This window comes from Prunus avium, chromosome 6, assembly GCF_965620075.1.
Source record: "Prunus avium chromosome 6, drPruAviu1.hap1.1, whole genome shotgun sequence".
NCBI lineage: Eukaryota > Viridiplantae > Streptophyta > Magnoliopsida > Rosales > Rosaceae > Prunus > Prunus avium.
In genome coordinates, this window is record NC_142289.1 from 418354 (window position 1) to 440984 (window position 22631).

Consider the following 22631-nt stretch of genomic DNA (forward strand, 5'->3'; position numbering starts at 1 on the left):
GCATGCTGCTCACTGCCACCAAATAAAACACCAAATCCACACTCCCTTAAAATAAAATATATTGCGAGACTATTACCAAATCCTAAACTTGGTTAATTGTATACGGGTTCTTTTCTGGGTTAATTAATAATTAATTAAATGGGTCGTAATGAACATGATTGATTACGACCCAAAAAAAAATCCATTAGTCATTCATCTTTTTTATCTATTATATTCTCATATAATTTTGAAAATTCCAAATTAGTCATATATTTTAACTAAATAACGAGGACATTTTAGTAATTAGCAATTCCATATAGTTTAATAAACAACTTCAATAGGTATATAAAATCTATTCTCCTCAATCCAACTTATCATCAATTCAATTCCTCCTAATCCAATTAGCGAAGATGCCATAATTGCATTCGACTCCATTGGTTTCTCTTCTCTTCTGGGCTTTTTGGCCCACGAACTGATCTGCGACTCCCTCACATTCACAAATGTCCCACCACCTGCAACCCGAAACTGCTTCCAAAACTGGTCTTTCGCGCATAATCTGATCTGGGTCTTCTTCAAAATCGCAAATTTCCAAATACCAACGACCTGAATTGCTTCCAGAAGTGGTTTTTAGCCGATAATTTGATCTGGGTCTGATTCAAATTTTTTACGCCTAGAGGTCCAATTGCTCTGATATTAAGCATGGTTTCTCTGTCCAATTCAGTGCTGTTTCCTCTTACTACATCCAGTGGCTTTTCTCGGTCGGCTAGATTTGCAAGGACAACCAATTGGTGTAGTACTAGTGACAAGCAAAAGGGAGAGCCCAGAAACGTTTTATGTGCTTGTATGGCGCCTCCCCCGAACTTGAGGAGCGATGAATCTTTTGCGGCAAAATTTGAGGTAAGTCCTTAACAACCTTTCCCTCAAGTTATTGTCTTTGAAGAACTAGTCTTTTGTTTTTTTTCCTTAATTCTTTTATTCAAGCAACCATCTTCTATGCTTATTTGGCATCTATTGACTCTACATTTCATCGGTATTTGTCAGCTCCTTTTTATTTTCTTCGATAAGCTGCAATTGGAGAAAAAACTTGTCTTTGATTGATTTGAATCACTTGTTTTTGGTTGATATACTTATAGGTATCGTTATTTTTATTTATTTTCGCCCATATGTATCTGGGCAAAGTGTGCAGTTTTCATTTGACTGTGGCAGTGTGTTTTATTATGTTATAAGTTTGAAGAATACAAGTTAACATTTTGTGTCTCACCAGGATTCATTTAAATCAGAGAATTTAAGCACAGTTCGGGAGCCTGAGGATGATTCTGATGTTCTAATCGAGTGTAGAGATGTCTACAAATCATTTGGCGAGAAGCATATATTGAGAGGTGTGAGCTTCAAGGTGAATCTGATTTCAACACATACTAAGTTCTTTTGATTATGTCTTTTTAGTTGTTTCAAGAATTTATATGCATTTCTTTTGTGAGGATGTAGCATAGGTCTTAACTTTGCCATTTTCTTCTGACTAGGATATAGTTTCCTAGTTAAGCGTGCCAAAAGTTAACTCTTTAGCTTGGAATTTTGGCTCATAAAAAAATTTGAAAACTAATTATTTGCTTCAGAACAGGAAATCAATGCTTAGTTCCCTTCCTCATCAGTACGTATTTGTAAAAAGGAGTCAATGCACTATATGGATTGAATGGCATTTGGCTTATGGGTTAGGTAGTAGATTGTTATGCTTATTGAAGGTCATTCGGGTTTTGCCCCAATTAGAATAGTTTTGGAGGTTTGCGTCATTATGGGATTTGGTATGTTTTTTTTTAAGGATTTTCATTATTTCTCTTTCTTAGCGATGGGCAACAATCTGTTTTGTTGTTTTCTTTAATTTTGCTGTCTACCATGGGATGTACTGCTGGTCTTCCTTTCATTAGTTTGTGCGTTCTAATATTATAATTATGTTTCTCATAAAAAGTTATTGGTCAATGGTGGATTCATTTATAGATTAGACATGGCGAAGCTGTTGGAATAATTGGGCCTTCTGGCACGGGGAAATCTACAGTTCTAAAGATTATTGCCGGGCTTCTTGCTCCTGACAAGGTTAATAGTTAATCTGGTTCTCATGTTGTGCTCACCTTTGTTTAATTAACTTGCGTTTACACTTTAATGAGCTTCAATGAGCTTATTAATGGTTCTCTTACATAGACTCTGTCCATTGTGTAACACATCAGGGAGAGGTATACATTCGAGGTCGAAAGAGAGATGGTTTGATAAGCGATGAGGAGATATCTGGTCTTCGGATTGGATTGGTAAACTTTATTATTAACTGGTCTGCTAGGGGTTATCTATTCTTTCTGATTCACTTATATCCAAAAGGTCTTTTAATGCATTTATCTACTATCTAACAGGTGTTTCAGAGTGCTGCACTTTTTGATTCTTTGAATGTTCGTGAAAATGTTGGTTTCCTTCTGTAAGACAGCTTTAGATTCTTTTGAATTTTGGAGATATATATATATATATATATATTTTTTTGCATTGATTTCCACTTAATTGCATAGGGCTGATAGTTTACGTTTTAATAGAATATGCCAAAATATAATTCATTCATTAATTGATTAGGTATGAAAATTCGAGCATGCCCGAGGATCAAATTTCACAGCTTGTGACTGATAGCTTGGCTGCTGTAGGGTTAAAGGTATGTATAAAATATCAATTTATCAGTCTGCAACGAGCTCCAACTTACCAAGTCCTGCATGTATTTATGATTCCAAAACCCCCCCCCCCCCAAAAAAAACAGAGTTTGACTATCCAATTTATTTATGTTGTACTTGGTCATTTGTTTAGGGTGTTGAGGATCGATTACCTTCGGAGCTGTCTGGTGGAATGAAGAAACGAGTTGCTCTGGCTCGGTCTATAATTTGTGATACTACAAAGGAAGCCATAGAGCCAGAGGTATATTGAGCAGCTGATAGATTTATTTTGTTCTCTATCTACTTTTGTTTCCTTGGATAATGTTTGCGTAACTGTTTTAGTACTCAATTGAAACTTTGGCCTTTAAGTGGTTCCCATTGCATTACTTTATAGTCATTAGTATCATCCCTCCGAGTTTAGGATGCAGTTGTGTACTGTGTTCTCATGGTCTGACTCTGACAGAGGCAGTTGGTAGGGCCTGTCTCCTGAGTCCTGACAGTATTCTACAACCTTCCACAGGTGCTCTTATATGATGAGCCAACCGCTGGACTTGATCCTATTGCATCTACTGTGGTAGAAGACCTCATCCGCTCTGTCCATACAAAAGATCAGGCAGCGATTGAGAAGCCTGGGCAGATTGCATCTTATGTTGTTGTTACTCACCAACATAGTACCATTAGACGAGCTGTTGACAGGTTGGGCTTCATACAAATTGTCATGTTATTATTGAACACTTGCGTTGATTGTTTCATATGTGTTTTAAGCAAAGCATATATTCAATGTGTATAGGTTATTGTTTCTCTACGAGGGCAAGATAGTGTGGCAAGGAATGACTCATGAATTCACAACCTCCACAAATCCAATCGTTCAACAGGTAATGACAAATTTGGTTTTGCAATGAATTAGTTTGACAACATGTGCAGTTAGATAGTTTAGGCATTGGTGTTCATAATTTGTTTCTTCTGTCAGAATCAGATAGTTGGGATATGATTTAAGCTTTATGATGATCCGGAGTCCCAGTACTTACTCTTTTTTTTTTTGTGAGTGTTGCTTTCAGTTTGCTTCTGGGAACTTGGACGGCCCAATTAGATATTAGAGCTTGTGCTTGGTGTGCATACTAGACAACACAAGGTCCCTGAGGACTGCTGCGTATCAGTGGAGAATGCTGGAAAATGGGTCAGATGGTGCCTGCAAATTCAGGCTCTGCCTCCTTTCTTATATAATTATATTTCATTGCAGGGGATTGGAGCTCAAATAAAACAAATTTCTCAGTCGCTAACAGAAACCATGGCCGTGCAACTGCTTCACGAGAGCCAGCATCTAAATTAGGCATATGGCGATGTCACGATTGGCAGGATAATTTGCTCTTTTTTCTTAATTATAAATTACTGTTATCTTTCTCTAGGTTAGTGTCAAATTTATGAGATCGGGGACCTGCTTTCATCCCCATTTGTCAAGGAGAGTGTATTCAAAACTTAATAACATATAATTGATAAATTTTTTTTTTTTTGGGTCGAAATATAATTGATCTTATTTCTAATGAAAGAAGACTAGCATTGCCCAAAAGCTGGTACATGAAATAAGACTCAGGCAAGGGCCAACCAACGGCATGCCATTGCCTGATTATTGTTGTCAATATCATTGAAAACAAGGTCATGAAAGCTTATGGCATGTTATTGTTGCACTCTCAGTACCACATTCCGAACAGCTAGCTTCTATGTTAGCAAAGCATGGAAGAACAAACTCATCCATTAGTAGGGGTCAACAAAAAGCAATCTAGAAAAAGAGTATTTAAAATGTACATCTTATCGTTTTCCTCAACATCAACATGTACATTACACTAAGCTTTTGTCTGGAGAATGTAATTTCGTGCTCGAGGTGAGCAAAAGAGGGCCAAACCCCCAAAGTAGAAGCTGAGGAAAGCGCTCAGACAAAAAACCCAAACAGAAATCCACCCCTCGTCCTCTTCCCCTTCAAGTGCATTCCCTGGCACCACGGGGAGGCTTGCTGGGTCACACCCTCCATCAGAGGACTCCAAACACAAATCTGGATTTCCAGCAAATGCTCCTGGAAACCTCCAATATCCTTGTTTCTTTGTAACAAATCCAGAGAAACAGTTATATGACAAATCCAAAAGAGTCAGGCCTTGAAGGCTGGAAATGTTTCCAGGAATATGACCTGACAAAGAATTGTGTGATATATCCAAGGCCCTTAAACTCCACATCTTCTCCAAATCTGGAACACGACCCTGAAGAAAATTGTGTGACAAATTCAGGTATTGCAAACCACGTAATCCAAATAGTCCCACTGGAATCTCCCCATCTAGCACATTGTTAGAGAAATCAATTCCAACCACTGAAGATAGTACATAACTGAAGCTTAATTCAGTGCTACCAGTGACAATAATAAAAACTTTTGTATCCGCATTGTGCATTGTACCAAACGGCTCTCTCTGCATTTTATCAAGCTCTCCATTCTTAAAATTTATACTCATGTTAAAGTTACCATCTGGTATGAAGCCAGAAAATTTGTTTCCTGAGAAATCCATCATTCTGATCACTTGAAAAGTAAAGAGCCAACTGGGCAGATTTCCACTAAATTCATTTTGAGCTAGGGACAGATACCTGAGGTTCGACCATTTGGTGATTGCATCACTCAAAGTTCCAGAGAGATTGTTGGAGCTGAAATCTACAATCTCCAGAGATTTACAGCCTGCCAAAGTAAGTGGGATCTCACCAGATATCTTGTTGTTGCTAATGTCCAGTATCTTCAAGCTATCCAATGCATCAAGTTCCGGTTGAATTTCACCCGAAAGATTGTTGTTATTGAGTATCAATGCAAGCAGCTGAAAACAACCAACGATGTTCAATGGAATTGAACCTGATAACGAGTTGTGTGAGAGATCAATCACTTGGAGATACGTCAAATTTCCAATCCTCGCCGGAATTTCCCCAACAAGAAGATTGTTGGATAGAAACAAGGCCTGCAAGCTTTTCAGTTCTGTAATCTTCAATGGGATTTCACCGGAGAAACGATTGTGAGATAAATCAAGAAGAACAAGCCCAGACTTCTCAGTTGTCTCTGCAATCTTGCTCGGAAGGTGACCAGACAAATCATTGTTACTCAAGTCCAGCACAAGAAGCTTCTCTGAAAACACAAGTCTTGGAGATAATTCATAAGACAAGTGATTGAATGAAAGGTTTAGATGCTTCAAAGCTTGAAGTGAAGCCATACATGTAGGCATTCCTCCCATAACAGAATTGTTAGCCAGATTCAAAACTCTAAGAGACTGAACACAAGCAGAGAAACAAGGCAAAGTACCGGAAAACTGATTCGACCCAAGATTGAGAAACACCAAGGATTGGTGAAAATCACTTAGAGTACCAGATAAATTATTGTTCCCGAGATCTAAATATTTCAAAGATTTCAAGTACAACAAGCTTTCAGGAATTTCCCCATGAAATGAATTGAAACCTATATCTAGTTTTTCCAACTGTGCTGAGAAATTACCTACCCACCAAGGAATAAGACCTCCCAAATCCTTGTTACCATTCAAAACAAGTTCTTTCAACTGCCAAAGCCGCATAAGTGTATCAGGCACAGTACCGTAAAACCTATTGTAACCAAGATGTAGAGTTTTGAGACTGCGTAGAGTGCCAAAACATAACGGAATTGTGCAAGTAAAGTTGTTTCCGGACAAAACCAAATGTTCAAGAAATGGAAGTTTGCACAAGTTGGGGTGAATTTGGCCAGACAAGTTCATGTTGGTCAAGTTAACTGAAACCACTCTGCCAGTCTGGTTTTCGCAGATGATTCCAGTCCAGTTGGTACAGTCAGACCCAACCCAGCTGGACAAGCTCTGGCTAGGGTCTTGGAGGCATGACCTAAATAGCAAAACTGAGGCTTTGTCATCTGGGTAAAGATCAACACTTTGAGAAAGGTTTGAACATAGAAGCACAAAGAATATGAGTAGCAGTGCACGTAAGTTGAGAGGATTACAGTGGCAAAACCCTGAAACCCATTTGTGTTCCATGACTAACAAATAGAGGGTTTAGACAAGTGAAAGAAGGTTGAAGAACAACAACAGCTAAGCTTGGCGGCAGTAGCTGAAAAAGTAAGGCAATCACAGCGATGAAAAGCTAAAGCCCATCTTTACCCAGATGGGTTAGAAGCTAAAATATTGGACAACCTGAAGAGAAAGCTCAGTGGCAGAAGCTATAAATTAGACTTACCACAGGGGTAAAATCCGAAAACCATCTTGAAGAAGATGGATAAGAAACAAAATCTGCTAGTGACACTTAGAAAAACAAGAACGTGATGTGATATTGTGTTGAAGTAAGTGATAGCTGAAAGGTGCAGAGACAGAGTTAGAGAGAATGGGACTTCCAGATGAAAATGATGCACACTGTACTGTAGCAGAAGAAGCAAAAGAATATGGAATTTGGAAAAGCAATTAAAGCTTCTTTTTCCCTTGGCCTTTTATTTATTTTATATTTATTCCATTTTCTTTTGAAGTGTGATGAGTGTTTGTGTGTGTGAGTAAGCTCAGGCGCGTGGGCTAGTACTGGAATGAATGACCGACCGACCCGTAAAGTTGGATGGATTGGGCTGGGCTACCAAATTCACTGGGAGCTAAAAGAGGGAAGAAACAAAAAATATGACGTCGGTTTGACCATTGTCGAACAACATCGAACACAAGGTTGGTGTGTAAAACAAATATTAATAATTAAAATTATTACTTAAATGAGAATAATATGATAAATTTATATTTTTTTATATTAAAAGAAAACTCAGATAATAGATCCTATTTTTATGGAACACAATTATTCATTAACTTTTTAAATTCTAAAATAAATTTTAAATTTTTTTTAAAAAATATCTCGCAAGTGCGAAAGTGTATACAAATAAGCTTGTCAGAAAGGCTAATGATTTATAAGAAGAATAAAAAGATCAAATTTTTTGGCTAAATGGGAAGTTTATAGCTAAGAAAATAAACTCATTTGCATATATATATATATATATATTATTCACCGAAGTTCAGATTTTCGCTCTGATTTAGTCATTCCCATCCACATCTCTTCAATAATTAGCAAAATTCAAGCACTTGGAGACACACGCATTCACACAGCTCAGAGAGTCAGAAGAGAGACCGAGGCTGAGACACATTTGATGGGCCTTTACCTTCCTCTTGTGCTTCTTCATCAATGGCCAAGCCTCTCCCTTCCTTCACTTTCTTGACCCTTCACAGATTACCCATTACTGGTTTTCACCTCCTCCTAATCTTCCTCCACTCTCTCTTATAACTCTCACCCCTTCGCCGGTTTTCCCGGTACCTCCTCGCCCTCTTATTCTCCTGGTTATTTCCCAAGAAATTTTCCTGTCTGGGGCTTTCTCAAGAATCTTTTGAGCCGATCTATTTTATATTTGATCTGGGTTTACTTCGATTTATTCATTTTTTCTTTAAAATTAAAAAATAAAAACAACCCAAAAAAAAGTGCCCTTTTTGTGTATCATTTGTTGGCTGGTTGGGGCGAAAAGGTGGGCAGAGTAACAGAAAATTGAACTACGTTTAAAGAAGCTTGAATTCCCGGGAAAACGAGAGAACTCAATTTTTGAGTTTGTCTCTTAAGGTAAAGTTTTCAATTTTTTTTTTAAATTTCATAAAAAAAAAAGGTTTTCATTTTTAATCAAAATCTCATACTAATTAAACAACAGGGAATGAAAAAAATGGAGAAATCACTATGATTTTCCTTGGTTTTGCTTAACTTTATTGTCATCTGATTCTGAACAGAAAATTGGGAATGGCATCGGTGTTTCTTTTCCATGTTGTGGGTGATCTAACGGTGGGGAAGCCAGAGATGGTGGAACTGTGTGAGACGGAGACGATGGAGGCGGCGATAAAAGCGATCGGAGAGTCGATGGAATGTGGTATACCGGTATGGAAGAAGAAATCACATGTGGGTATGGTTGAAAACGATGAAATGAGGCAGCAGAGGTTTGTGGGCATCCTCAATTCCCTCGACATTGTTGCTTTCTTTGCTAAAAGTGAGTGTCTGGAGGATCATGATAAGGCTTTGAAGACTCCGGTGTCTGATGTTGTTGTTCCTAATAATTCTTTGCTGAGGCAGGTTGATCCTGCGACAAGGTTTGGTGCTTTTCAATCTTATTACTTTATATGGTCATGCTATGAATTTCCATTAATCTTAGATCAAGTTTGGTACCCTACTTTTTAGTAGTGTTGTTTCTACGATTATTGATCATGGTGTTTTGTGATTAGATTCTGATTAGCTTTCACTTAAAACTGTCTTTTTTACCCCTTCCATTCGTACGTTCATACTACTGCTGCAACCATTCCATTCTTGAAATAGTTTTTTATTTTGTTTGGAATTGGCTTGAAACCGTTATTTTTATTTTGTTTGGAATTGGTTTCTTAAAAGTAATGTGTTTTTTCTTTCTTTCAAATTTCTCTTTCTGCAAGGTTGATAGATGCACTGGAGATGATGAAGCATGGTGTAAAGCGTCTTCTTGTTCGAAAGAGTGTTGTATGGAAAGGCATGAGCAAACGTTTCTCAGTTATCTATAGCGGTAAGTGGCTCAAGAACATGGATACTAGTGGCAGCAGCAATAGCCTTGCTGCCAATCGGCCTTCCTCATCTTCCGCTACCAGTACCCGCGACAAGTTTTGCTGTCTCTCAAGAGAAGATGTTATTCGTTTCCTGATTGGCTGCCTAGGTGCCCTAGCTCCTATTCCTCTCTCCTCTATCTCCTCTCTTGGAGCCATTAACACAAACTACCAGTTTGTTGAAGCCTCGTCTGCAGCCATTGAAGCCACTCATAAGCTTCCTGAAGACCCTAGTGCAGTTGCTGTTGTCGAACACACACTGGAAGATCAGTACAAGATTATTGGAGAGATATCTGCCTCCAAACTATGGAAATGTGATTACTTAGCTGCAGCATGGGCTTTAGCTAATCTCTCAGCTGGACAGTTTGTCATGGGAGTTGAGGATAATGCGTCCTCAAGATCACTGCCAGATATCTCTATAAATCAAACTGCTGGAAATAATAATGTGGCTAATGGTGGTGGGTCAACAAAGTTGAAAAAGTTCAGTAGCAGGAGTATAGGGTTCAGTCCTGCGAGCGCAAGCTTGGGAGTGAGTAGAAGCATGTATAGAGGCAGAAGCGCACCATTGACCTGTAAGGTTACAAGTTCATTGGCAGCAGTCATGGCTCAGATGTTGTCTCACAGGGCAACCCATGTGTGGGTGACTGAGGATGAAAGTGATGATATCTTAGTTGGAGTGGTGGGTTATGCGGATATTATGGCTGCTGTGACCAAACAACCAGCCCCAATTATCCCTGCACCAGGGCGGTCGACTGAGGGTAATGAGATTCACAATTGAATTATTTCTTAATTTTTTTACTTTCTCTGAAGTACTTCTTGCATTGTATTGTTCAGCAATTTATGTTTCCTATGCAACTTGTGCTGGCTAGGATGTAAAAACGGGTTTGAGACTTGTGGGTTTGTAACGTTTTGACCTTGTGTAGAACTTTGTTGCAATAATGAATAATGTGTCAATTGAAACATTCCACTTGTGTTTAATTTTGCTAATTTACTAAACACTGTTAAACACGTTGTTGTTTTACAATCTCACGTATCGTTGTTAGAGCAGAGTACCCTGTATTTCTTTCAGCTTCTTGTTAAGTTCTGAAGCAAACAGATTTAGTGATAATCCGTCACTTGTTTTACTCATTTATAGATGATGATGATATAGGAGGGAGGGGCCAAAATGATCAAAATTATAGAAGATTATGCAAATGGTGTAAAATTCCAAGAGTAAAATATTAAAAGAATGCTTAAGGTTGTTAAATAAAATTAATTGGGTAGCCTGATGTTAAGCCTCCTTAGCCATATGGAGTGAAGCACCATATGAAATACATCAAATGGCTTAGCTGGTCGGTTGAGCATGAAATGCCTTCTCACCTGCATCACCCTCTTTTGCAATTTCAAGTATTCTGAGTGCGGAACAGCTTTCAATATTGCCTTGATCTCGGGTATTCTCTTTGGTGGAATTTCTATTGTAAACTTGCTCCAGTCGAGAACATCAGCGAAGGGCAATGAATAATAGTCAGAAATGAGCACAGGGACACACCCTGCATACATGGCCTCAACCACTCTAGGACTAGCAACTTCAGTCCCACTTGGGCACAAGCAAAATTTGGTCTGTCCCATTATTTGGTGGTAATTTTGCCCCTTTGGGAGATACTCATGGACTTGGATTTCATCATCTTTGTCCTTCCAATGTTCAAACAAAAACTTCCTTATGTTTCCATGAGCACCACCGGCGAAGAAGGCCAGGATAGGCCGGTTATCAGGGTGTTGGTGGAGGAGCGACGGGCCAAGAGTGTTCTCCGGTATGTTATATTCTGGTAGTGAGACGTCTCTCCCGGGCTGGAATCCTTCTGAAGTGTTAGAATTGCAGAGTACTCTTATGAAGCTCTTGTAGAACTCATGGTCATCATATATGATTTCTGGTGCCTGCCAAAATTAAAGAAACATAGGTTTATTATATTGGGGAAATAAAGGAAAATACTTGTCTCCTTGGTAATGTAATGTAATGTAATGACGCATTGCCGTTTTTACTTGTAAGGAACCAAGGTGTTCGGAAATGAAATTCCAAGGAGAGTTGTGGAAGTTGATAGATACCCAATCATGACAAGAGAGCATAAAGTGGTCAGCTCCATTGCTCCTATTCCAGTAGGGGTACTTGTGGGCCACAACATTAATGTAGTCGGTGACAATACGAACTAGTCGACCGTGAAATGTGTATGGTTTAGGGCGATCGTACAAGAAATCAGCAACCCTTTTGACGCTTACAGGGACAAAGAAGGAATGTGCCTCGTGATGATGGCGGGCCAAAAATGGGGAATTTCCACTGGTGTCCAGCTCATCGATGAAATGACCTTCAATGGAGTAGATGTAGGACATGGGCCCGTTATGGAAGATGGGTATCTCTCCTTCCTTGTAAGCCCATATCTTGAATCTTTTCACCATCTCTATGTGGCTCCTGCTCACCCACATAACCCATATAATTTATAAACAGCCGGAAAAAAAAAACAAGAAATAAGACAAGAATTTGGGACCGTCCCCAATAATTACAAAAAATAAAGAGGAATCTAGTAAAATAAAGTTGGAAGGGGCCTCAAGTTGGAAATTGAAAGGGATTGCTTTGTTCTTAAGAAAAGGATCGGCATAACAATTTGGTAAAAACAAATGAGCATGATTATTAGTCCAAAAACATTAAAACCCCCCCAAACTTTTTAGGCAATAAGAAGGTAAAAAAATCTTCATGATTCATTCCAACCCAGAAATGAAAACCCTAGACTTTACCATATATGTATGTGTTTTAAAAAGAAAAACCAACTACAGAAGAGAAGAAAAAAGAAAACTCAACTGATGAAATGCATAGGGATTTCTGTACACACTTCCTCTGGGGATGTAAATCTCTTGTCTATCAGATGTATACTTGCTCGTACGAATGGCTTCGCGGATGGCTGCTCTCGCTCTCGCCAACTCTTCTTCAATCGTGATTCCACTGCTCTTCTTTTTCTGAAAACGTTATGGCACAAAAAAACAAACGGACAACCTAAGAAAGGAAAAAAAGCAAGACAAGAAAAGAAAACAAGCGCCCCAAAAGCCAAATAATGTTATAATTGTGAAGAACATACAAACAACATGTAAAGCTGCTTACTTTGACATGGTCTGCAACAATGGAAGTAGAAGGAGACGGTGCAGGTGAGACATATTGATATTGGCTTGTTTGGTTGCTTTGACGAGGGCTAGAAGAAGAAGAAGAAGAAGAAGAAGAAGAAGAAAGGGTTGTAAGATTGAAATGGTTTTGGTTCAAGTGAGAGAATGGAAGAAGAACCAGAAGGAGGAGGATGAGGAGGAGAAAAATTACAGAGAGTAAATAGGGTGACCGGAATTCAAAGGCTGCCATAAAGCCCTTTTAATAAAATGCAGACAGATTGCAGAACCAACAAGTTGTTTTTATTTTTATTAAAGGAACAAAGGCACAACCGCTTTAAATTTAATGTAGGATATGATTCACCGCATGATGGCCAAATGTTAATCTTAAATACAGGCAGCTAACCTCTACCTCTCTCCTTGCTTTACTTCCATAAACATCCTAATCACCCATTCTTATGCTGCCACGTCACATCACACACCCCTTTCTCGTTTTCCTAATTACCATATTACCAAAATTTTTGTAACATATGCTGCACTGCATTATGCTCAAAAAGCCACCACAAACAAATTGGGAATTTGAAATTTATTCTTCCAAATCTTCCATGCTGGAAAGGGAAGTTTCATGATATGCCTTCAAAATTTAGGCCTGGACTGGATGATTACAGAGCACACACAGATTTAGGCCTGGACTGGATTAAAGTAAATATGTAAATGGCATATCCAACACTTGAAAGGGTAAACATGTTGGATTAAAACAAAAGGGCCGGCCGCCTATCTTGGCTTCTCTGTTTTTTATTCGATTGACTAAAAGCCAATTATATATTTATTTCAGTTTCTTTTTCTTTTTCCTTCTTTTTGGTTAAGAAAAAGGGACAAGGATCAACATCAACAAGACTTATATCATGCAAAGTAACACTAGGAAGGAGAATCACTTACTGTAATATCATGCTTTTTTATTTTTCATCCCTTATAATTAAATATCATTATCTGAATGACTAGTGTTTGCTTGACGCATCACTGTGAGTTTAATCTCATGCTAAAACAATGATTATTAAAACCTCTACAAGATTCCTGATGATCCTTAAAATCGATCTGGCAACCGAATGTTAAGCCTTCTAAGCCACACTGAGTGAAGCACCATGTGAAATACATCATAGGGCTTAGCGGGTCGGTTGAGCTCAAAATGCCTTCTCACTTGCATCACCCTCTTCTGCAATTTCAAGTACTTCGAATATGGAACAGCCTTCAGTATTGACTTGATATCTGGTATTTTCTTGGGTGGAATTTGTATCGAAAACTTAGTCCAATCAAGAACATCATCAAAGGGTACGGCATAGTAATCGGAAATGAGGACCGGGACACACCCTGCATACATTGCCTCCACAACCCTAGGACTTGCCACTTCAGAACCACTTGGGCACAAGCAGAACTTAGTTTGCCCCATTAGTTTGTGGTAGTTCATATTCTCAGGAAGTTTTTCATAAACTCGAACTTCATCATCTTTTTCCTTCCAATGCTCAAACAAAATGCTCCTGATGTCACCATGGGCTGCACCAGCAAAGAAGGCAAGGATTGGACGCTGAGAAAGGCGTTGACCAAAACGGGGCGGTCCAAGTTCGTAGGCTTTGAGGTTATATTCTGGCAGTGAGACGTCTCTGGTAGGCTTGAATCCTTCAGAGGTGTTTGCATTGCATACCACCTTCATCAGATTCTTGTAGGGCCTGGGATCATCACGTGAGATAATTGGCGCCTGAAAAAATCAATCAATCAATCAAATAAATTAATAATAACATTATTGCTCCCCTTTATACCCGAGGGAGGATTACATGACGATTGTCAGAAAATAAAAGAACATTTTTGGAAAAATATAAGCTTTACCCAATCATGGCATGAGACAAAAAAATGGTCGGCTCCAGCGCTCCTATTCCAGTAAGGGTATTTATCAGAGATGACATAAATGTAGTCGGTGAAGATACGGTGGAGTCGATGGAAAAATGTTTCGTGGTGAGGTCTGTATAGAAAGTCAGTAATCTTGGACACGCTGAGTGGTAGGAAGAATGCATGGGCCTCATCAGGATGTTGGGCCATGAATGGGCTTGGCCCACTTTCCATCTCGAAAATAAACTGGCCTTCGATGGAGTAGATGTATGTGGTGGGCCCATTGTGGACCATGGGTACCTCTCCTTCCCTGTAGGCCCATATCTTGAACCTTTTCACCATCTCTACGTGACTCCTATTATTAACGCAAAACAGCATAACAAGTTAAACTCCCCTTGAGTCTTAACCCAAAAGAGCAACAGCAGCGTCCACAAGACAAGACAAGGTCGTATAAATACAATATAAGCATAACGCCAGTTGTTACAACAAATGTGGACCGCTCTGGAAAGAGAAACTTGGAAGTGGACTTGTTTGCGAGGGACAACCAAGAAAAGAAAGCATGCACCCACCAGCACAGAAAATGGCAAGATACCGTTTTAAAATATATTATAATAACATTTCCAAAACCGACTGAGTTAATCCACTGGTTTTGCATGTGGCAAGCAAACAAAGGATAGGATTCAAACACCACCGGCTAAACTTAATTTAGAACAGAAAAAAGAAGAAGACTTAACTGATGAAAGGCATTGGGATTTCTGTAGGCACTTCCTGTGGGGATGTAAATCTCGTTGCTGTTAGACGTGCAATTCTTCGTAACAATAGCTTTGCGGATAATCGCTCTTGCTACGCCCAACTCTTGTTCAATCCTCTCTGTTTTGCTCTGGTTCTTCTGGACATACACATATATATATATATATATATATATATATATATGTATTTAAAGTAAGTTTTGGCATTATTTCCAAAATGACTTCTTTTTCTTTCTTTTTGGAAAACAAAACAAAACAAAAACAAACAAACAGAGGAAAAATGAAACTTAAATGAATTAACTACTGTTGTTAAAGGTTGCGTACTTCGATAGTGGTATGAGTGAGTTTAGGCGCAGAGGAAGTTGAGGGAGGAGACTGATGGCGCTGAAACTCCAGCAGTGCTTGGGATGGGGAAGGTGCAGGTGCAACATGCAAGCCTGTGTGCTTGTCTGTGGTAATTTGTTGTTGGTGGTTAAAAGATGATGATGGGGAGGTGGGAGAAGAAGAGAAATTGAGAGAGAGATGGTGTTTTTGGTTTAAAGGAGAGAACAAGAGGGCTACAAGCAAGAGGAGGGTGAGAGTCACAGAGACTAAATATGGAGACCGAAAATCCGGGGCTGGTTCTGCCATGAAGGAATTCGTTCAAGACGAATACAAAGGTTTACATCAGCTGCAAGAGTGAGCGTCAAACAACCACTCTGGCCAAAGTTGGTATCTCTAGTCTCTACATTATCTCGTATTTATACATTAGAATGGTTTTTCTTCAAAAATAGAGTAAGGGTTTTTATAGTCCCATTTTTGACTTAATTTGTATTTTGGTCCTTTAATTTCCAAACTCATTTTTGTGGTCTTCAACTTCACTTTCGTTAGGACAAATTATCATGTCGTCAATTTTGTTATATTTTATGTTAAATGCATGGGCAACATGATATATATATATAAATTCCCACCATCTAAATATTATTTTTAAAACTTAAAAACCTTCTTCCAATCCTTGTTATTGCAGGGAGGGTGGGTATTGTTTGGGTGGGAGTGTGGGTTGTGGGAGCACCATAAGTTGTTGCGGGGGTGGCAGGTTAATTGGCTCGGTGTCGAATGGAGGTTGTTCATGGCTTTATTGGATTGGAGAAAGGGAGACATATCATTAGTTGATTGGTGGTGGGTTATAATGGGCTTGGCTTGGGGAGGGAGGGAGATATATGGATGGGGAGAGTTAAGTTGCAGTTGTGGGAGAGTGGGTGTGGGGTTTGGGTGCGCCAAGAATTGCCCATGTACCTCAAGAGTGAAGCAATTTCTGATTTTGACCCTCAATAAAATATCGTGTGTCATGCACATACTCAAAATTAACAAAAAAAGTTAACAAAATTGACGACAAGACCATTTGTTCTAACGAAACTAAAGTTGAAGGACCACGAAAACGTTTTTGAAAATTGAGAGATCAAAATGCAAATCGGCTCAAAATTCAAGGACTATTAAATCTAAAAATCCTTAGACTAATAACATTTTTACGACAACTGATTTATGAATCAAACCCGACCCGAATAGAATTTGATAGATTCGTGTTTTTGGGCCAGTCCAAGTTTTATCTGGTCTTGGGTGCTCTAATTAAGGTTGGGCTTCAGACAATCCGGGCTGATTAAACATGTTTTTATACTGAAGTCGGCCCAAAATGATTAAACATGTTTTCAGTAATTGGGCTTCTAATGGCAACTTATTGTTATTTTTATTTTCAAAAAGGCCTACAACAATACAAACCCATTAGTTCTAATTTTTATTAATGATAATATTTTACCAATAATTTTTGGGTGGATAGTATTGGCCGTGCGTGGATAGTATTTTACCCAATTTCCCAAAACAAATAAAAGAAAAGAAAACGTGCATCTCATCGCATACATAAATAAGTGTGACTCATCGTAACAATAATCGACGGAGGAGGATGGCTTTTTTTATATTGTAAAACATTAAACAAAAAATAAAAATGGATTCTCAAACAAACAAGTCAAAGATTGAGAGATGGTGAGGGAGAGACAGATTGTTCATGGCTCTGCTCTTGAAACTACCCGCGATCCCTTTCCCCGTAAGTCTAAGGCACGGCTGCTCACTTCAATTTCGTTCCACAGCAACACCAACAACAACAAGAACGGCTCTATCTCCCCACAATGTCTCTTTTCATACCAATACGACCACTCAAAAGCTTCCCATACTCCTCTTCGACATCATGGACACCGTTGTTCGCGACCCTTTTTACCATGACGTCCCTGCCTTCTTCAGGTACCCAAACTCAAATTCTTTTCTTTTGTCATTTCCTTCAATTGGGTTGCCTTTGCTTCTTGTTGATTAGATATAAGACAATAAAAGAAGAGAAATTGATAAACTCTCACTGGTTTTGGACTTTCAATATGGCATATGGTTCATTCATTGGCTAGCTGCTGCATAACAATTTTATTGGAAATATCAGAAAATTGAATCTGTTTTAAGGAAATTGGAAAAATAAAAATTATTCAATTTGCTAGAATTCTTTTTCTGTTTTATTTGTAAGTCCCAGCTAATCACAATGATATTTCATGTCCAGAATGTCTTTCGAAGAACTAATAGAATGCAAGCACCCAACTGCGTGGATTGAGTTTGAAAAGGGGATTATTGATGAGGTATACTTGGAATTATGTTTACTAAGACTATTAAGTCTTACCTATGGGTGACGGGTCCCATCCCCATCTGCAAGTGAAAGATTTTGCTTTTTGAACTCTCAAGTGAAAATGCATAATTTTGTTCTAATTAACGGAAGCAAACAAAATTATACATTCAAAATATGAATTTTTATTCCATGCTATAGCATGTCAAATTGCTGTATGACAAATGATTTTGCCACCAGATGGAGCTAGCGAGAAAGTTCTTTACTGATGGAAGGCCTCTAGATTTGGAAGGTTAGTTGGAATTTCTTACTTTAAAAAAAAAATGAAGATGTAAGCTTTTGGGGTACATTTTACCAGTCATCTCTGCTGTCATGTATTTCAAATACTACCTCTTTCATAAGACTTTAACTTAGTCCTTACAAGTCTGAGCCAGTAAGAATGTACTTCATGTCACTAGAAAATGACTTTTCTTAATGTTGCTTCATTTTTCTGCTGTTATCGTTTGTGTAAATGATTCTTTTTCTTGCTTTATGAAGGTTGATACTGACAGTGAAAAGAACAATGGTACATGCAGTGCGGAATTTGTTTGTCTGTGTAACTTCTGTGCAAAATAATGTAGATACCTTATATTGATTCCAAAATTATGACATATACTAATCAATCCTCTAATATTTGGCACTGCATTGTGGAATTGTTAATTTCTTTTGTTTCTTTTATTATCTTTGAAGCCCTCGTCAAAATTACTTTTCATTGACTTCCGAAATATTGTATTGTTAGTCTTATTGAACTGGGTAGATTGAAGCACTTAAGTCTGTACTTTGACATGATATCAGAGTGGTAAAATGTGTTCTCGTATAATATGCTCTTCCTTCCGAATCTTACAGGAAAGTACTTCATCTATCTTTGCAGGCCTAAAAGATTGCATGAGAAAGGGATATTCCTATGTTGGAGGCATAGAAGAATTGCTTCATTCATTGAAAGATAACAACTATGAGATGCATGCCTTCACAAACTATCCCATCTGGTTAGATGAAAATTTCTCTATCAAGTTTTCTTATTAAGTGAAGCAGTTTATCATTTTATTCAGGAAATTTTGTTTTCTAGGTACGAGATGATTGAGGACAAATTAAACATCTCAAAATACTTATCTTGGACGTTCTGTTCATGTATAAGTGGTACGTTAAGTGTTTGCATTTTACTTTTAGGATTCTCTTCCATCTGTAGCTGCACAAGCACATCCACATGAATGTCTCAATGCTCTGCCTGTGCACTTTTTTTTTTCTTTCAGGGAAGAGGAAGCCTGATCCTGAATTCTTTTTGGAAGTTGAAAGACATCTAAATGTTGATCCAGCAAGCTGTATCTTCATCGACAACAGGTTTGCTTCCTTGTGTAATCTGAATATAGGTTTGCCATTTATGACACGGTTTTCATTAATTATTATCTTGGTTCATGGTTGCATCACAGTATGAGAAATGTAGAAGCTGCAAAGGAAATTGGTATCATTGGTCTACATTTCAAAAATGCAGATTTGCTTCGACAAGATCTTTCTTTGCTGGGGATTGGCATTTCAACAAATCAAACCAAGCTTGCACAAGAATAGTCGTCTTCATCACTTGTTGTAATTCAATTTTGATGTATATCAATTGTTTTACCAGTTGCTTTCTTGCTGGGAATCAAGAATTTTCCTTCAAAATGAGAAGCGAATTGGCTAACTTTCCAGAAAGAAAATCGCCTTCATACGTCCAAAGTTGTATGTTCCTGTGTTCACAAAGTTTTTCAATAACAATTTTTTCTCCGATTGATCTCAATAGAAAACCATGGAGAGGGTTGTTGATCTGAAATGCCGCTTGTTCTTCGATTGAATCTGAGAGGAAAACAAAATTATTAGGATTCACTAATGTCAGCCACCCAAGAATTAAAAAATTATAGATCGATATATACTATGGACCTTGTCATACTTTTTCTAGAATAAAAGACATGTGGAAAATTGGATACTGCCCAACAAATCACACAACCATGTAATGAATTTTGAGGTTTTGAATTTTCGCATTTTAGGGTTCATCAATGAATTTTCGTATTTTGGTGGTGGTAAAAAACACATTTTTGAAAATCAAAATTTCATATATATTCTTCACATTTAATAAATGTTTGTTTTACAAAATTTCAATAATATAGACAAAATTCTGTATTTTTCATATATTATTAAATAAAATAATATATAATTGTCGAATTTTTCATTTGTATTTTTCACAAATTTTACCCAAGAAAATATTTTATTCGTATTTTTCCCGTATTTTACTAACTAGCAACAATTTAGCCTTTTCTATTTAATATTTCTTATCCTAAAAATTAATTAATCGCAGCCATAAAAGTCATCGGAGCACCGGTTACACGTCTTCATCACCGAGCTCGAATTCGTCCTCAGTGATTGGAGTACAACCTTCTTATATATTTGTGACCGCCTCTTCTTGGAAAAAATTAGAGAGCAAAGCGAGACACAGAGCAGAGAGAGAAGTGTGAGTGTTGAAGAAAGCAATTCTCCAAAGATGTGGTCTGTTGGGGCCTTCAACTCAATAACCATAACACCACCGTCTGCCTCTTTCGCTGTGAACAAAGCACCCATAAATACACCCACTTCACTCCACCTTCACTATTTCTCTGGGCCTCTCCGTCCTCTTCCCAGCTTCTCTCTTTCAAATCACTCGTCTTTTGGGCCTCAGCTCTCTTATAAGAGGACTGTCTCTTTTCGTTGTTCTGCTGGTACATCACTCACCCTTCTCCCAATATTATTCTGTTGTTTATTGCTCTTATTCTGCAGTTTGATATGATCTTGTTGGTTGCAATGTCGGAGGAGAAGTGTTACAGTTTGATGGGTATGCGCTGATAATTGTTGTCGAACGAATCTGGGCAGATTTTCTAGGTTTTCGTATGTGGGTTATGTTTATTTTGGATAAATTTGATGAGGTTGAATGGATATAACGAAAATTAGAAAGCTCCCTCGTTGGACGATGATTACTAGAATGCAATTCTGGTTTAAGTCAACCATTGTGTTGCTGCTGTTATAAAGCAGTATTCACATGAAAAGATGCAACATTTCTAGCAATATTCTTGCAGTATTTGATTTATTGATAGGAGGGGAGTAAGATGATTACTGGAAACGAAAATTCAAATGTGGAAGCAAAAACTTAAAACAGATAATGGCGCATCTAACCAACTTGGAGGCATTTTTGAAATAACAAGAAGATGTTGGATGGTGCATTAGCCACTTAAGAATTATTCCCAATTATCATGAGGATCTTGGTTGGTGCTATGGTTTCGTAAATACTTATGTTAACTGTAAACGTTAGGTTGCCGAATAATTTCCAATCCATTGTTCACTATTATCTAGATAAGGCATACTTATGTCAAGTGATTTGTTTGTTGCCTCCTATATGGGTTCACTATTGTCTCTACTCTAGAGTGTGTACCAAATGAGGTCTTCATCAGAAATTGGTGCTCACCTGGTAGAGGAGAGCACCTTTAGGCTCCCCTTATTTTAAACTTACGGGATTGTATTATAGTAGTGAAATTGCTTTTAAAGTCTCCACCTTTATTAAGTTTCACAAGGTACTAACTCTCTCTCTCTCTCGCCTATACCTCCTTCCCCCCTGGCCCTGTGTGTGTGCGTCTGCAGCATTAACTCCAGAGCTGAAGAATACGCTGGACAAAGTTGTCACTTCACACAAAGTGGTTCTTTTTATGAAGGGAACAAGGGATTTTCCACAATGTGGATTTTCAAACACTGTCGTACAAATATTGAAGTCCTTGAATGTACCCTTTGAAACAATAAACATACTAGAAAATGAACTATTGCGCCAGGGATTGAAGGAGTATTCCAGTTGGCCAACATTTCCTCAACTTTATGTTGAAGGAGAATTTTTCGGTGGCTGTGACATCACTGTTGGTAAGTTAATTTTAGTTGTTGTATTATATTCATTGTTTCACATCATCTCATTCCCATAAAAGGTTAGCTGCTAACAAAGTCTGCCAAAGCTATGCATTCAAGCATTTTAACTGAGAACTTAGTTCACATCTACATCTTCATCTTCTGTCATGGAGTCGACCAATTTAAGTACAATGAAATAGAGGATAAACACAGAGTAAAAATGACGTTTAGATCTGATCTTTATGTTTTATTGAAGATTATTAATGGAGAATGGTAGTGTAGTATGAAAAATTGGTGACATTGCATGTGACCGTGCCGTGTGAATACACTAGTCTTATAAGAACATGATGTGGTCTATGGTCTATGACAGTATGGTGATGGAGATGTAGCATAAGGCTTTAGTTATTATGGTGTGGGAAATATTTTTCTTTGTATGGCTCTTTTTTGTAAGTCCTGTGTTCTCTTCCCAATTTGCCTTTACTTGCTCTATCAAGCTCTTTTTTCTGTTTATTAAGTACCATGTCCTCTCCGCACTACATTTTTCGGGTCTGAATATGTTCAGTTATTGATCAGAGTTGGCAAATATTTCAATATATATGAAATCCTTGAGGAAACTATTTTCTTTACAGAGGCATATAAAACTGGGGAGTTGCAGGAACTACTGGAGAAGGCAATGTGCTCCTGAGCTTTGCGGATTATGGTAAAAATGTGGTCTTCGACTTGGATGGTGATAATTAGAAAATGTTTTTATGTAATTCATCTTTTCTTCGCGGTTGTGCACTATGATTACAAACAAAACTGTATATTGTATTATTTCGGTACCACTAACGAATCTCCAATTGGGGATAAATAGTTGATATAAAAATTTGCAAAAGGCTTTATTATTCTTTGCGATATAATTTATAGAACTCTCTCCATTTGTGGAAATGGAGCAACTTCGTGCTCTCACATTTTCCTTCCTATTGCTTTTGGAATTGTTAAGAGGTTCATTTGTGATCGATTTTTTTGCTTTCAGAAATAATAGAGTTAGTAACCATTC

At 38.0% G+C, this 22631-nt stretch overlaps 7 protein-coding genes across 9 annotated transcripts; 4 read left to right on the forward strand and 3 right to left on the reverse strand.

The window, feature by feature from the left end:
* The first annotated feature begins 356 nt into the window (after positions 1-356).
* Positions 357-4165, forward strand: ABCI13 (non-intrinsic ABC protein 11). The gene is made up of 10 exons (XM_021962678.2): positions 357-876; positions 1244-1372; positions 1972-2067; positions 2199-2276; positions 2376-2437; positions 2587-2662; positions 2812-2919; positions 3178-3353; positions 3448-3532; positions 3716-4165. The coding sequence occupies exons 1-10, from the start codon at positions 679-681 to the stop codon at positions 3752-3754; spliced, it is 1047 nt and encodes a 348-aa protein (XP_021818370.1). The 5' UTR covers positions 357-678; the 3' UTR covers positions 3755-4165.
* A 224-nt stretch (positions 4166-4389) lies between these two features.
* On the reverse strand, positions 4390-7131 carry CLV2 (Leucine-rich repeat (LRR) family protein). Its single transcript, XM_021962677.2, has one exon. It carries the CDS (start codon positions 6689-6691, stop codon positions 4499-4501), a length of 2193 nt encoding a protein of 730 aa, XP_021818369.2. The 5' UTR covers positions 6692-7131; the 3' UTR covers positions 4390-4498.
* Positions 7132-7693: 562 nt separating this feature from the next.
* On the forward strand, positions 7694-10242 carry CBSX6 (Cystathionine beta-synthase (CBS) family protein). Its single transcript, XM_021962692.2, has 3 exons — positions 7694-8288; positions 8450-8803; positions 9137-10242. The coding sequence occupies exons 2-3, from the start codon at positions 8460-8462 to the stop codon at positions 10056-10058; spliced, it is 1266 nt and encodes a 421-aa protein (XP_021818384.1). The 5' UTR covers positions 7694-8288; positions 8450-8459; the 3' UTR covers positions 10059-10242.
* Positions 10243-10479: 237 nt separating this feature from the next.
* LOC110760466 (putative glycosyltransferase At5g20260) lies at positions 10480-12782 on the reverse strand. Of its 2 annotated transcripts, none has more exons than XM_021962729.2 (4): positions 12408-12782; positions 12111-12265; positions 11300-11723; positions 10480-11194 (listed from the first exon to the last, which is right to left on the reverse strand). In XM_021962729.2, exons 1-4 carry the CDS (start codon positions 12654-12656, stop codon positions 10532-10534), a joined length of 1491 nt encoding a protein of 496 aa, XP_021818421.1. In that variant the 5' UTR covers positions 12657-12782; the 3' UTR covers positions 10480-10531. The 2 variants fall into 2 exon arrangements, with proteins under 2 accessions (XP_021818421.1, XP_021818422.1); XM_021962730.2 differs by having other exon boundaries at positions 11363-11723; positions 12408-12777.
* Positions 12783-13338: 556 nt separating this feature from the next.
* On the reverse strand, positions 13339-15772 carry LOC110760412 (putative glycosyltransferase At5g20260). 2 transcript variants are annotated; one of them, XM_021962670.2, is made up of 4 exons: positions 15358-15772; positions 15019-15170; positions 14285-14639; positions 13339-14156 (listed from the first exon to the last, which is right to left on the reverse strand). In XM_021962670.2, exons 1-4 carry the CDS (start codon positions 15661-15663, stop codon positions 13488-13490), a joined length of 1482 nt encoding a protein of 493 aa, XP_021818362.2. In that variant the 5' UTR covers positions 15664-15772; the 3' UTR covers positions 13339-13487. The 2 variants fall into 2 exon arrangements, with proteins under 2 accessions (XP_021818362.2, XP_021818361.2); XM_021962669.2 differs by having other exon boundaries at positions 15019-15173.
* Positions 15773-16947: 1175 nt separating this feature from the next.
* Positions 16948-19469, forward strand: FHY1 (Haloacid dehalogenase-like hydrolase (HAD) superfamily protein). The gene is made up of 7 exons (XM_021962667.2): positions 16948-17304; positions 17606-17681; positions 17906-17957; positions 18576-18690; positions 18771-18841; positions 18955-19042; positions 19132-19469. Exons 1-7 carry the CDS (start codon positions 17072-17074, stop codon positions 19265-19267), a joined length of 771 nt encoding a protein of 256 aa, XP_021818359.1. The 5' UTR covers positions 16948-17071; the 3' UTR covers positions 19268-19469.
* Positions 19470-20029: 560 nt separating this feature from the next.
* Positions 20030-22476, forward strand: LOC110760465 (uncharacterized). Its single transcript, XM_021962728.2, has 3 exons — positions 20030-20427; positions 21341-21610; positions 22222-22476. The coding sequence occupies exons 1-3, from the start codon at positions 20214-20216 to the stop codon at positions 22275-22277; spliced, it is 540 nt and encodes a 179-aa protein (XP_021818420.1). The 5' UTR covers positions 20030-20213; the 3' UTR covers positions 22278-22476.
* Positions 22477-22631: the final 155 nt, after the last annotated feature.

Excerpts from the sequence above, each read along its gene's own strand:
- ABCI13 (XM_021962678.2), top strand. The coding sequence starts at position 679 with ATGGTTTCTCTGTCCAATTCAGTGCTGTTTCCTCTTACTACATCCAGT. Across the intron at positions 2,068-2,198 it reads GGCTTCTTGCTCCTGACAAG|GGAGAGGTATACATTCGAGG; the intron begins GTTAATAGTTAA and ends GTAACACATCAG. Across the intron at positions 2,277-2,375 it reads CTGGTCTTCGGATTGGATTG|GTGTTTCAGAGTGCTGCACT; the intron begins GTAAACTTTATT and ends ACTATCTAACAG.
- CLV2 (XM_021962677.2), bottom strand. The coding sequence starts at position 6,691 with ATGGAACACAAATGGGTTTCAGGGTTTTGCCACTGTAATCCTCTCAAC.
- CBSX6 (XM_021962692.2), top strand. The coding sequence starts at position 8,460 with ATGGCATCGGTGTTTCTTTTCCATGTTGTGGGTGATCTAACGGTGGGG. Across the intron at positions 8,804-9,136 it reads CAGGTTGATCCTGCGACAAG|GTTGATAGATGCACTGGAGA; the intron begins GTTTGGTGCTTT and ends TCTTTCTGCAAG.
- LOC110760466 (XM_021962729.2), bottom strand. The coding sequence starts at position 12,656 with ATGGCAGCCTTTGAATTCCGGTCACCCTATTTACTCTCTGTAATTTTT. Across the intron at positions 11,724-12,110 it reads AATCCCTATGCATTTCATCA|GAGCCACATAGAGATGGTGA; the intron begins GTTGAGTTTTCT and ends GTGGGTGAGCAG. Across the intron at positions 11,195-11,299 it reads AACACCTTGGTTCCTTACAA|GCACCAGAAATCATATATGA; the intron begins GTAAAAACGGCA and ends TAATTTTGGCAG.
- LOC110760412 (XM_021962669.2), bottom strand. The coding sequence starts at position 15,663 with ATGGCAGAACCAGCCCCGGATTTTCGGTCTCCATATTTAGTCTCTGTG. Across the intron at positions 14,640-15,018 it reads AATCCCAATGCCTTTCATCA|GAGTCACGTAGAGATGGTGA; the intron begins GTTAAGTCTTCT and ends CGTTAATAATAG. Across the intron at positions 14,157-14,284 it reads TTGTCTCATGCCATGATTGG|GCGCCAATTATCTCACGTGA; the intron begins GTAAAGCTTATA and ends TGATTTTTTCAG.
- FHY1 (XM_021962667.2), top strand. The coding sequence starts at position 17,072 with ATGGCTCTGCTCTTGAAACTACCCGCGATCCCTTTCCCCGTAAGTCTA. Across the intron at positions 18,842-18,954 it reads GTTCTGTTCATGTATAAGTG|GGAAGAGGAAGCCTGATCCT; the intron begins GTACGTTAAGTG and ends TTTTTCTTTCAG. Across the intron at positions 19,043-19,131 it reads TGTATCTTCATCGACAACAG|TATGAGAAATGTAGAAGCTG; the intron begins GTTTGCTTCCTT and ends GTTGCATCACAG.
- LOC110760465 (XM_021962728.2), top strand. The coding sequence starts at position 20,214 with ATGTGGTCTGTTGGGGCCTTCAACTCAATAACCATAACACCACCGTCT. Across the intron at positions 20,428-21,340 it reads CTCTTTTCGTTGTTCTGCTG|CATTAACTCCAGAGCTGAAG; the intron begins GTACATCACTCA and ends GTGCGTCTGCAG. Across the intron at positions 21,611-22,221 it reads TGGCTGTGACATCACTGTTG|AGGCATATAAAACTGGGGAG; the intron begins GTAAGTTAATTT and ends TTTTCTTTACAG.